Source organism: Prenolepis imparis, unplaced genomic scaffold (assembly GCF_030444845.1).
Source record: "Prenolepis imparis isolate NDT839.2.m4 unplaced genomic scaffold, iyPreImpa1.0 SCAF_1, whole genome shotgun sequence".
NCBI classification, from domain to species: Eukaryota; Metazoa; Arthropoda; class Insecta; order Hymenoptera; family Formicidae; genus Prenolepis; species Prenolepis imparis.
Window position 1 is genome coordinate 6,290,885 of NW_028141159.1, and position 12,994 is coordinate 6,303,878.

The following is a 12,994-nucleotide window of genomic DNA, read 5'->3' on the forward strand; positions in this document are numbered from 1 at the left end:
CATTCGAGTATCCGGATTTTCTATGTGAGTGAGAAAACGGATAGTTAAAAAACTATAAAAATTGATACTTTATTTGTTGCTTTATACACTTGCAAAGTAAATTGATCGAGTTGTCTGAATTTTAAAATGAATGTCTAATGTTTGCCCGTGTATTCTTTCTCTTTTTGAAAATCGGAAAGATATATTAATATATTTTATTGAATTTCTACAGTAGTAACTAGGGTATATAATATAGTTTCGATAGTAAATCATTGTCATGTTATTAATAATCCAATAGGAAAAGAATTGAAATTTATTCAGCGTTCTACTTAATTTTGAAATATTACTTTTATTTCTTTCAAATATACATAAAAAAATTCACGAGTTTATCTTATCTAAGTTCGAATCTACTTAAAAGTTTCATCAATCATTTTTATTTAATTAATTATTTTTTTAATTAAATCGAAGTAGATAATCGATTGTATTTCCTTTCTCTTGCGTAGCTTTTAAACATTCCGTATGCTTATCGTTTTATGTGAAGCTTTTTATTGTTATATTTCCCTAATATAAAAAAATCTTTTCCATACTTTGAACGCTCGAGTCTTTGTCTGACTCGGCCTTGATCATCAGATCAACACAAGTCAGGATGGCCGAGCGGTCTAAGGCGCTGCGTTCAGGTCGCAGTCCACTTCTGTGGGCGTGGGTTCGAATCCCACTTCTGACAGATCTTTTTTTATCTCAAGAAATGAAATAACAATTTCTGAATATGGTACATTTATTAAGGCTCCTGGCTCCTTTCCGACCATGTCGAAATCGTGACGTCAGAGGCGAGAAAACACACGCTAAAATTTCTTAGATGCCATTTCGAAATAAAAAAATATTTCGACGAAACAGCACTTCAGATGGCTTTAGCACACTCTTAAAAAACCCCGAAAACTATCCTTTCCCCTTTATAATCAATCAACAGCTGTAAAATGTAATATCATGAAGCCTAGTCCGTCTGGTCTTTGCACATGCGCAGTCATTCCGCATGTCAAAGTCTGATATCTCGATCATTTTACAGATGTTGATTGATTATAAAGGGAAAAGGATAGTTTTCGGGGTTTTTTAAGAGTGTGATAAAGCCATCTGAAGTGCTGTTTAATCGAAATATCTTTTCATTAAAAAATGGCATCTAAGAATTTTCAGCGTGTGCTTTCTCGCCTCTGACGTCACAATCCAATATGGCCGCGGTGAGCACCCAGGAGCCTTAAACGTTATAGGCGCGAAAGCATACTAGCATATATTATAATATTATTTCATGTTTGAAACCGACCATTGGCAGCAAGCAAAGGAACGAATCTATTTTTCTTCCAAGAATTATTCTATAAATCTTCCAGACCGTTCGTAGGACAACAACATAACAGTCAGAATAAAAGCGAATAATTTTCGACATCAAAGCTTCATTGTTACCAGATGTTGGCCAAACGATCGGGTAAGGTTCATTAATTCAGATGAGAAGACACGTTCGCTCAAGACATGACTTATTGTTAGTGTGTCATAAAATAAAACTAATAATTACTCATAAAATAAAGCAATAATGTAGTTAAAATGTAAAATATAAAATCTCTCTTATAAATGTTTGATAGAAAATTTATAAATGTTATATGTGGAAAGATATATGTATATGTATGTTTATTATCTGCCTGTATCATTATTAATGTATATATCAAAACACATATAACAAAACAAATACATATAACAAAAATTGATGCAATGAAAAATTAATCATTTCTTATACTAAAATAAATCTTACACAATTTTTGATTTACATATTTATATTTATAGAAAAATATTTATATTAATTAATATTTATTTATAAAAAACATAAATATATTTATTGTTCAAATGTAATATACATCCGTCTTTAACTAAACCTAATATAACTATAAAACATGTTTTAAGGTTTCTAAACGCTGCTACATATACATATACGCATATATGTAGTATTTTGAATTGGCACATGTGCGCGACTACGTCAGAGCTGGACACTCATCGTCAACATGGCGGATAGCGACTTGCTCGTTACGATTTCAGGCGCGGCGCTTTCGCTGCTATTCTTCGAGAACGTCCGCAGTATCGGAGATCAGGTAAATTAAAACGCGTAATAACTTTTTAATAATCTTATACGATCTTTCGTCAATGAAAATTCGGTCGCTGAAAAAATCAGACGCGTTTTTATTCCCTTATAACCTCTACACTCGACGAAGATGACGTTTTGTAATTTTTACAGATGGGTTTCCTTCTCGGAGAAGCCCTCGAATTCATCGTCAAGACCTACACCGACTCCGACAATCAAGTGGAGACCGTCAAGATTCATATTAGTGAGTATAATTGCCTCGACGTTTTGCGTCTACTTGTAAACAACGAAAGAGAAGAGATCAAGTGTAGAAAGTGCAAATTGAATCCATTTTCCATGTAAGAGATGTAGTTAAAAAGGGCAAATGATTATTAAATGTTAAAAATAATCTCAGATTTCGATGAAAATATATACCTATTCCATTCTTTTTATACATAAAACGAGATTTGAAAAATTAAAATTATTTTTTCGCATTGTAAAGGGAATAATGAACTATTGAAAAGTTAAGTTTTTATGGTTAGGAAATTTTTCACATCGAATAAAAACGCGCAGAATTGTATGATGTATAATTGATATATTCTGAGATCATTCGATTGAATAATAATTTACTTGTACGTATTTATTACGAAGATTATTATGCGAAGATTTTCTTATAATTATATCATAAACTTCGAAATTGTAGAAATTTTAAACTTTGATAATGCGAGAAGTATATATCATATATTAAAATGGAAAAGATTAACATCTCTGCAAAGTATTTGTATATTTATTTAATACAACTACTATGTAAGTGAAATAAGGGATTATGAATTGAAAAAGTTATTTGTTGGAATAATAATGGCAGTAACAGTAATACTAATAATATTAGTATTAATCATAATATAATTAAGGTATGAAAGTTTATCAGGTTTTTACTTCAAACTTTTTTAGATAGCTAATGCTATGTTTATTTTACTATCTGCATTATTGGAGAAAAAACTGACTCGTGTGATAATCAATTACTCGAGTAGAACAGTTCATAGTAAAATCTGATTTTCATATCTTAATTATGACTATCATCATCATTATAATTATCATCGTCATTATAATTATTATTATTACTCTTATTACTATATAATGTATTATCCTATTAAGAATTATAATACATATATAAACATTTTCAGATGTGGAGGCTATTGTAACATGTCCTTTGCCTGATCTTTTGCACAACTACACTAATCGTATCAACAAGGAGAAATTGAAGGATTTTGTGCGCGATAAGAGCAAACAGGTGATTGGTTGGTTTCGGTTTCGTAGAAACATTACCAACCTGACTCTTACAATGAACGACAAGATGCTGCACAAACAGTTAGCCTCACATTTCTCTGATGTAAATGGCTGTAAGGAGGATTTCTTTCTTACCTGCCTTCTCAATGCCTCTACTTCTGAGACATCTGGCACTCACAAGTTTCGACATGTGTTTCTCAGACGTAATAGACGAGGGTAAGTATTCTGTCAAGATCTTGGTATTAATATTCATTCATTTATGGATCAATTCTTTGGTTTAAATCTTTTTATTTGGAATTATTTCTGACAAATTAATTACATTTATTTACTGTGAATAGATATTTTAAAAGATCTGTAACATAACTAGCTTTATATTATTTATCTATATTATATCTATATATTATTTGGTTTCATTGTCAGAATATATTGATTACATTACAATTCTGCATAATTCTTTTTTTTTCTTGTGATTGATATTATATTCAATCATATTTATTATATTTATTTATATTTATTATATATTATTATATTAAAATTATATGTAAGATGAATTTATGAAACTTTTCTTATAATTAAATTGGTATTTTTAATAAGTATGTTAATATATTACAAAACAATAATTTTGACTTTGACAAGAGATGAAAGTTTATTTATATTATCTTATAATTTGTTTTATTATTGATTTATTATAGAATATTTGAACCGATATCCTTGAGAATAAACAATCTGGGAGATGATGCATCCAGACACGATGGTTCGGATTATAAACCGACACCTGTTAGAAAATCTACACGCACACCTGATGGCTTTACCAAACTAATAGAATCATTGAAGTGAGTAAATATTTATCACACAATATAATAATTATATTATTGCATTTAATAATATCTTTTGTCTCAATGTAAGAAATCATTTTCATTATCTTAATTTGTTAATCTATCAATTTAATGTATGTAAATATATGTATTTATTATATACGTATATATTAGTTTGAAAATCTCAAGCATTAAATTTTGTAACACATTTATTAATTAATTAATATCATATCAAATCTCTAATAATATTATATCAAATATTTTTTAAATATTTTTTTCTAAATAGATATATACTATAAATGTTTATTATGTGTTGTATATGTTTATTTAGAACATTATATATAATTTTAAAATCGAGTTTTTTTTTTACTTTAAACTTAATGTTATGCAAATTTTTCAATTTTCTATGTTTCTATAAATTTATTGTTACTTGAAAAATTACGAATGTTTTATAAAAATTGAAGCTTATTTTTACAAAAGAACCTTATTTAATGAAATATATAACATTTGATTGCTAGAAAATATTTATATAAGAATTGTCATTAAATTAAAAATTCCGAAATTTGTCATTTTATACTTTAACATTAAAATATACAACAATCGAAAATATCAATTAGCGGTTAATTATGTATATGTATTCTTTATAGTTTGGATGTAGCAAGGATAGATGGATTAGACACCGCTATGCTAATTCAGAGGGCTGCTGAACAACACTTGACGTCACTGATCCCGAAGGTGTGCGAGTCCGATCTGGAAGTAGCCGAATTGGAGAGGCAAGTGCACGAATTGAGAACCAAAATCGCAGCACAAAAATTGGCAAGATTGAAGAAAATCAACGGCGAAAACTGCGATAGAATTTCCAAAGCAAGCAGAGAGAATTGTTTTTTGGAGAAAATCGATTCTTCGATAAAAAATGAGATAAAAATCGACGATGACGCGCGTCTCCACAGGGAGCACACTTCGTCTTGTGTATGTTATCTTGGAAACATAGATATTAGATATAATGTTATAATAAATAGGATATATCTTTTAGATTTTTAGATAAACTACACTTCTTTTAATTTATCACAGACTTTTCTTGAGAAATTTTGTATTAGTTTTTTTTTTATTGAGAATTTTATGCAAATTTGTTACCTTTTTTTACAATTTTGTTAAACATTTCAGTATAGAGTCTAATTTAAAACTTAGTTAAAATCTTTAACAATGAAAACTGTGGAAGAAATTGTGAAAAAGAGCGAATTTGCGTAAAATTATATGTGCGTATGGGTACGCACATGCTTTGTATGTATGCATGCATGTTTATATATATGAGCGTATTACGCATGTTTGTACATATAAATATATTCTCTTTAATTATAGGGTCAATCAGTTGCCTCTAATCGAACTCCCTGCCGTAATACCGCCGTCTGCATCGCTAAAAGCGCAGAAAAATCTCGTCGATTGGGACGTAACAATTCACAAGAAAGTAACCAACAACAAGAAACGCAAAACTCCTTCACCAATAGTAGACGGTTTATTCCGGAAATTGACACCGAACCCATTTGCCAAGAAGGTAGTGAAATATGCATAGGTAGGGGCAGGGGTAGCGGTTGGAGCAGTCACGAATTCATACCAGGCGTGAAGAAAATACGTCGTATCCCAGGCACATCCCACATGCAATCCTCCCGCGAAAGAAGCATTACACCACCAGAACAAGATTTCTCTGATGCAGATAGTCCTGCTACCGTATCTCTTAACTCTCCCGTTCTCAGGTGAGGGACTAGAAGCAAAGAAAAAAAGGAAATAAAAAAAGAAAGAAAAAGTTGTTTATAAAGAATGTTAATTTTTTTAGAAGAAAAAATAAGAAATAATTACAGTAAAAAACATAGTAAATTATAGTAAAAAATATAATAAAAAACAAAAAATTAAAAGAATTTGTTTCCATTTAATTAAGTTGACTATAGATTATAGATTGTTTAAGATAAAAAATTCCTATTAAAAAAATTAATCATTTTACTGACGAAGACATATAAATTTAAAATTTTAAATTCTCTTTAAATTTTCATTAAATAAAATATAATAAATATATAATAAAATTTTGTTGATATAACATAAATGTTTATTTCAGTAACTTAATTGTATTTCATAGGCCCTACAGCCAGGTGACAAAAAAAACTAATCTGGACAAGTGCAATACAATAGCGCCATTGGACATTGGAGAAATTAAGCCCCGGAGAAATACTTCAGATTTTCTCTAACTTTCGACATTCAAAAATTTGAGGATTTGAAGGAATTTGAAAAAATAAAAAAAGAATTTTAAGAAAGCACAAGATTGAAGGAAATTGAAGAGAATTTGAAAAAATCCAAAAAGGAAAAAAATAGAAATCTCATAGTTTGAAAAGATCACATCTCTGGAGGGAATTGCGCCTGATTTTTTAGAAGGACGCGAAATACGTTTATTGTGAGAGATTAAAAACAATTTTTGTATTAATTATTCTATTTATAGGTGCCTTAAATTTCGCAAAAAATTCGAGAAAACTTGACAAGAGATTAATTATATATTTTGTTTCTTATTTAAAGTTTGTCACTTAATTCATATAGTTTATTGTGCCATTGAGTTTCCGTACGAAGTAAATATATTTTGCTATAAAATGATATGTAAACTTTTAGTTAATACACTGAAAAAATATTTTGTAAATAAAAGTAAATTGTATAAAGATGGTTATTTCATTTTGTGTTATATAAATAAAATAATTGATAATTTAATAAATAATCTATATAATTAATATCAGTTAACTTTCTGGCTACATTATATATGCCTAACTAGAATTGAGAATATTAACAAAGATAAACGAAATTTTATTTGGATTAATGAAACTTGTCATTAATTTATAACATTTATACCGACTCTTGATCCCTCACTTCAAAAAGAAAAAAATTACATTATTTCTTGCTTCTGATGTCAATTTAATTTTATATTTATAGCAGTGAGGAAATAGGAATCTTATAATATAAAAATAAGAAATGTAAATATACAATATATACTAATTAAAATGCATTTTTATTTCATTTTGTTAAAAATTTCGCGAAATATATTTATGAAATGGTCAAAAAGGATTAAAATATTTTTTAAATAATGAAAAATAAAAAGAAAATGTAAGATCATAACAAAATTATCACAGAAATCCAAATACTTAACAAATGTTAAAATGACGATTTAAAAAATATCGAAATACAAGATCTAAAGACTGGAACAATAACATATGGTGTCTGAAGATTACATGGTGCCAATCAAAGACTTTTATTTGGGAAATGCAATTTTAGAATATATCCGCAAGATTGCTCGGTACCCCAGTGACTTCCCAGATAGTGGCTGCCAATCTTCGGGAATGTTCCAAGACGCAAGTTGATGTTGTCAATCCTAAATGCACGCAGTACAATTCGTAGATCCGAACCTTGCTCGGTGAAAGTTTGGGAAAACACGTCTCGATTAGTTTTCTACGCAGAAAAAGAATTTTCGATATTTATGACTTTTATGGTACTATATTAATTTATAACTTATAACATTCAGTTATGTACTGTCAATATGATTATTATTTAGAAAAAAGATTTTTTCATTAATAACAACAAATTAATTTGCGTTGTGTGTAAAATATAATTTTAAATATTACATATTTTTAAACATTCTCCCTATGTATTAATATTAAGTAGAAAAAATATGTGTGTGATTTTGATTAATATATATTTATTAATAAAATCTATTTAGCTTTCTTACTGTTATTTTTTAATATGTATCTTAAAAGTTAAAAATCTAAGTTTTTGTACATTTACGACAATTATTTTGTTTACATAAATTATCTCAAAAAAATTATATTTTTATATGTCAATAATGTCAGATTCAAGTAATTATAACTTTAATTTATAATTTATATAGGAAAAAGTTTTACTATGACAAAAGAGAAATATTTAATTACAGAGAATGTAACTAATAAAAATAATTACCTGTAATAATCTCCACAAAGTATACCCGGTACTGGAAAATTTTTCATCACATAATTGAGATAGACTTTACATTTCGGCAGTGAACAACCCTGAAAAAATATGAAAAGATTATATACTATATATATAAATATGACAGATAGAGAGATAGAACTTTTTCACGTACAGAATTATCCTCAAACCACAGAAAGTAGGAATAATTGAATGTGGTATCTTTCCACATAACTGATAAATGACCCTCTTGCAAATGCATTCTGCTTTGCTCGACCATGTTCCAAATCTAAAAAGAAAAAAAAAGAATTTCTAAGTCATTGCACAAGAGTATCTTATTCAGTACAAAGTCCAGGTTCGTACAGAAATTCTGTATTTATATGTATATTTTACTATTTCCTGCATTTCATTCTTCAAACTTTAGATTGACAATGAGACAATAATATATGTTAACTCTTCTAAATATATATTAAGAAATATATTCTATAAATATATTTGTTAAATTAAATATTTCTGTAATCAATGTAATCTAATCTGTAAAATTAATACTAAATTTAAAAAATCTAAAATTATTTTAATTAATTTAGTATAAAGATTGATATATTTTCAAGTATTGTATCTTTTATATGTATATATAAATATATTTAATTTAATAAATATATTTAGAAAAGTTAAACACATTTCGTTTTTATTGTCCGTCTCATACAAGCCTGAGTTATATGTACCGAATGCGAAAAATAAAATACAAGAAAGAGGATAATATGCAAATACAGAATTTATGTATGTGTGTGTATAATTAATTAATGTGTATAATTAGTTGATAGGACTCACTTTTTTTGTCGTAAGTGCGAGCGTCTCTGTACTCGTAAAATCTAACGTAGGTGCAATGAGTCTGTGGGTTGTCCTGTCGATGTAAATAAAGTGAACCAGACCCGGAAACTCTTCAAGATACTTGTTGATAGTTAGGGAAGTTCTTGAAAAATGTGTAGCATTAAGGAGATATACTAAATAAAAAATATTCATATATTTTATTGGGTCTTTTTACATATGATTTTTATTAAATATTTTATTAAACATTTTCAAATAATTTTTGAAAGGACAAAATATTTGTAATTGAAAAATTTTAATAATACGTTTTTGTTAAAATAAGAAGCCATTTTTATAATTTAATTTTGATTGAATAATAGAAAGGTAGAAAGAGTTAAAAACATATATATTTTATATAGTTTTAAAAACATTTTATATGTACATATTAAATTTGTATTATGAACTGTAATATTATATGAAAATCGTAATGTTTTATAAATTTTAAAAAGAGTATTATATGTATTTTTTTTTATTATCTTTGTTTCTTCAATCAAAAGAATCACATATTAAAAGAAGTTTACTTTATAAATTTTCTAAATTTTATGAATTTAACATTTTTATACAGACATTTTATAAATAATGACCCAATAAATAAACTTAAAAAATACTTTTACTATTCTATAAAACAATATTTAAAGAGGAGGAACACAACAAATCATAATCATGTCTCTAAAATTTTTTAGAAAAGGATATGATCCTAGTGTGAAGTTCTTCAGAGCTTTAACTTTCAGAAAATCGCTGAAATCATTCAGCTTCTGTCTCACAAGTCTTCCAACTGTCGTCAGAACATCGATTCCTTGTTTCAGAAAATTTCTATCAAAACAGGTCAAACGTAATAATTCTTTCAAAGTTTCCAGGAAGCCGGAAATGTTAGCCTCGATCTGCAGAACCACTTCGAGATCTCTGGAGCGCAATAAATCGTTGTACTTTTTCCGAACAAAGTCCCACTTAGTTTGCAACCTCTTCTGACACATATCGACATCATTACCGACATTAGAACGATTTTTTTTAATTCCTTCCAGCACTTTTTTTATTGCTATATCGAGGTTCTCAAAAGCAGGCTTTAATTCATCGAGATCTCGTTGAAATTGCAGGTTGTTTATCAGATTTAAATAATGGAAACTGTCGCATAATCCTGAAGAAATGGAAAGATTTGTAGCTTCGACAATTGTTATCAGATTGATGGAGTCTGATAACTCAAAAATGTGAACTGCATTAGCTGTGTAGTTGTGCTGACAGCCAAGAAGAAGCAATTGGCTATAAAGATCATCATCAGTCAAGGATGAAAGGCCTTCATTCACAGAAGACTCTCTAGAACCTCCTACAATAGATAAAAGATAATTGTAATTTTATCTAAATTAAACTTTTTTTTCTTATTCACTAAGAGTTCTCTATTATCCTAATTCCTAATGAAATAAAAAAATATATTCATTAGCGCAAGAATAAGTAATGTGCTGCAAGAACGTACGAAAGAGATCTGTAATATCCTCTGAAGTAGGAGTAGCCAATTTAGCTCCAAAATTTAATTTCGTTTCATCGCTTTTGGAAGCACTACTCTCTGGTAACAGAATATCATTGTCATCATCATTATCTTCGCTATCATCATTACTCTCCAATCGATCATGCTTTCGTTTGTTATTTATCACCCAGCATATTAGTATCATTAACAAAATATCGGAAGCGCACAAATCATGAGCGTTCTTGCTGGAGTACAGTGACAAAAACTTAGAACCCACTAAGAGTAGCACATGCAAATTACTAAATTCAGGCTGTGAACTCTTTAGCTTGTCACAGGCATCGTGCAGCACCTTGAGGATCGAGGAAGCTAACTCTGCGTTCACAGATAACTGTTCCACTGCTTCTGTCAGTACACTCTGTTCACAATTCCTTAAATTAGACCACGCGTCCAGCAAAGAAGACACCAGGCACACTTTCTGCCAGTTGGTCTTCAATCTACAAAGAAGGAATTGATTAATTAATCAGTTGCATTAATCAAAAATTAAGTGCAAAAATTGCTATTATTATATTATCATTATCAGAACTATTCTATTAAAAGAACTATATTATAGTCTGGTTACAATATACAATGCTAGCTAAGCATTGTGCACTTTTAATTTAAAGTATAACTTATTTGCTAAATTTATAGTCTTCTTGATAAGAAATTATGAAAAGCTACTGTCATTTAATGTTTTAATATACACTTGCCACTAAATATAATAAATAAATATAATTCTTACAATTTCTTATATTCTTTTTACATTTGCTTTTTTTTTTATATCTCATTTATTTTTATTGTATACTACCAACTACAACCTATTAACTACATACTAACATTGCAATATCTGGACCACACACATGCCGTACAATGGATACACATACTCCCAGCGTACGTCTCATGAGCTCTACCTCTTTCATGGCAATATATATGAAGGTGTAACCAATATATTCATCGAATACCATGTTGGTTCCATCTTGGAATTTCATGGAGGTATAAGAGTTTCCAAATTGAGAAGACATCACATGCTGAGAGGTAACAATTGGTGAAAACAGCTGCATTATGATATTGGGACTCGGTATGGAATTTTCCAAGTCTATAGTATCCTAAAGATATTTACAATTACTTATTAATAAATTACAGTCAACAATTTGCTTATTATTATATTAAAATTCTTTTTTTTACATAATAAATCTAAATATATTGCAAAAACTTTATAATAATATTTGTTTTCTTTCTCTCTTTCAGGAAAGTATTTAGAAGAATTTGTATACAGCTTTAACAAGTGTTCTTTAAAGTTAATCATCATCTTATTGTTATCAAACCTTATCATCGTCGAGCAGTCCCTGCATCCTTGCCAGTTTCAAAATGTGATTCGCAAATTTTTTATTGCACTTTGCGAACAAAACATCGTTCAGGTGATCAAATATCAATATAGCCCTCATTTTGTTTACAGTTTCTATTCTTGTTTGTAATTTAACATATAATTGTCACTTATAAATCTCTACTACAATGCCACCATTTTCATTGGATTTCCTGTTATTGACTATGCAAACACTATTATAATATAATTGTTTATTGCTTATTATTTATTTCTCTCGATTTAAGAGGCAAGAAAGACTATGGAAACCACTGTCGATAGGTCAAAAATTAAACTACGGATTTGTCATATTACAGTCAAAATACAGAGAAAATTTCAATAAAATTATATTGATCATCAGCAGCATCGTCTGCAAGATAGATTAAAGAGTTTTTCTAGAAAAAAATATTAAAAATCTCAAACATGCAGCTAGTCAGTCACGTCTAGCCACAGGATATATAATAATTAGCCACGCTAGTGTCAGAGAGTATTTTATTTATTATAAACTTTTTAAAAAACTAAATTATAGAATCCGTTTCTTTTAGCACCATTTTTATAAATATGCAAAAAAATTTCATAAAAGAATATTTATTTCTCCAAGATGACATATAAGTAAACAGATTATTTATTTAGCGTATATCATTTATCATAAATGTTCAAAAGCCAAATTGCAAAATCTGGCTCTTTTGGAGCCCCTTTCTCATCATGTAAAGAATATTTACAAAATTTCGTGAGAGAATATTACTTCGTGACGAAATAAGTTACAAATATCACTAGATCTGCATTGCTGTGTAAATAAAGTGCAGATCATAGGGAAACTTCCATACTCTCTCTAGCACATGATCGACGAAGAAGGATAATAATCATTTTATCTTTGTCTTGCATCATATATGTGATGTAGCATTCGAAAGGAGGACCCTTCTCAATAGAAATGACAAAACCGAGAAAGGGGGACTCTTCTCAATCTTAATAGAATTTATTGCTTTTCTCAGATTTTCTAAGCTGAACTCAAGATATAAATAAGAGATGGTGAAAATAAAATAAAATAAAATAAATAAATAAAAACGCCAAGAGCATATTATAATTCTAAAAACTTTATTTATTATTTTCTTATATATATCGCG

General features: G+C 28.5%; 2 protein-coding genes and 1 non-coding gene across 10 annotated transcripts in view; 2 read left to right on the forward strand and 1 right to left on the reverse strand.

The window, feature by feature from the left end:
• LOC145943824 (BRISC complex subunit FAM175B) overlaps window positions 1-6,827 on the forward strand; it is a 33,292-nt gene extending 26,465 nt beyond the window's left edge. Inside the window, exons 1-8 of one of the 3 annotated variants that reach the window (XM_083051684.1) lie at window positions 1,438-1,453; window positions 1,924-2,108; window positions 2,252-2,342; window positions 3,262-3,580; window positions 4,057-4,197; window positions 4,827-5,148; window positions 5,539-5,930; window positions 6,308-6,824. In XM_083051684.1, coding sequence (XP_082907810.1) covers window positions 2,022-2,108; window positions 2,252-2,342; window positions 3,262-3,580; window positions 4,057-4,197; window positions 4,827-5,148; window positions 5,539-5,930; window positions 6,308-6,416 — 1,461 coding nt within the window. In that variant the 5' untranslated portion in view covers window positions 1,438-1,453; window positions 1,924-2,021 and the 3' untranslated portion in view covers window positions 6,417-6,824. Of the gene's footprint in view, window positions 1-1,437; window positions 1,454-1,923; window positions 2,109-2,251; window positions 2,343-3,261; window positions 3,581-4,056; window positions 4,198-4,826; window positions 5,149-5,538; window positions 5,931-6,307 lie in introns of those variants that run through there. The other 2 variants (XM_083051674.1, XM_083051694.1) reach the window with 2 other exon arrangements.
• On the forward strand, window positions 620-703 carry Trnal-cag (transfer RNA leucine (anticodon CAG)). The gene has a single exon. It is a non-coding gene; the product is annotated as a tRNA-Leu (tRNA).
• Window positions 6,828-7,435: 608 nt separating the features above from the next.
• On the reverse strand, window positions 7,436-12,653 carry Hps1 (Hermansky-Pudlak syndrome 1 protein). 6 transcript variants are annotated; one of them, XM_083051632.1, is made up of 9 exons: window positions 12,593-12,635; window positions 11,836-12,240; window positions 11,348-11,616; window positions 10,484-10,968; window positions 9,709-10,336; window positions 8,980-9,118; window positions 8,324-8,437; window positions 8,161-8,249; window positions 7,436-7,656 (listed from the first exon to the last, which is right to left on the reverse strand). In XM_083051632.1, exons 2-9 carry the CDS (start codon window positions 11,953-11,955, stop codon window positions 7,479-7,481), a joined length of 2,022 nt encoding a protein of 673 aa, XP_082907758.1. In that variant the 5' UTR covers window positions 11,956-12,240; window positions 12,593-12,635; the 3' UTR covers window positions 7,436-7,478. The 6 variants fall into 6 exon arrangements, with proteins under 6 accessions (XP_082907758.1, XP_082907767.1, XP_082907781.1 ...); XM_083051641.1 differs by having other exon boundaries at window positions 12,616-12,633; XM_083051655.1 differs by having other exon boundaries at window positions 11,836-12,056; window positions 12,616-12,632.
• Between the last annotated feature and the right edge of the window lie 341 nt (window positions 12,654-12,994).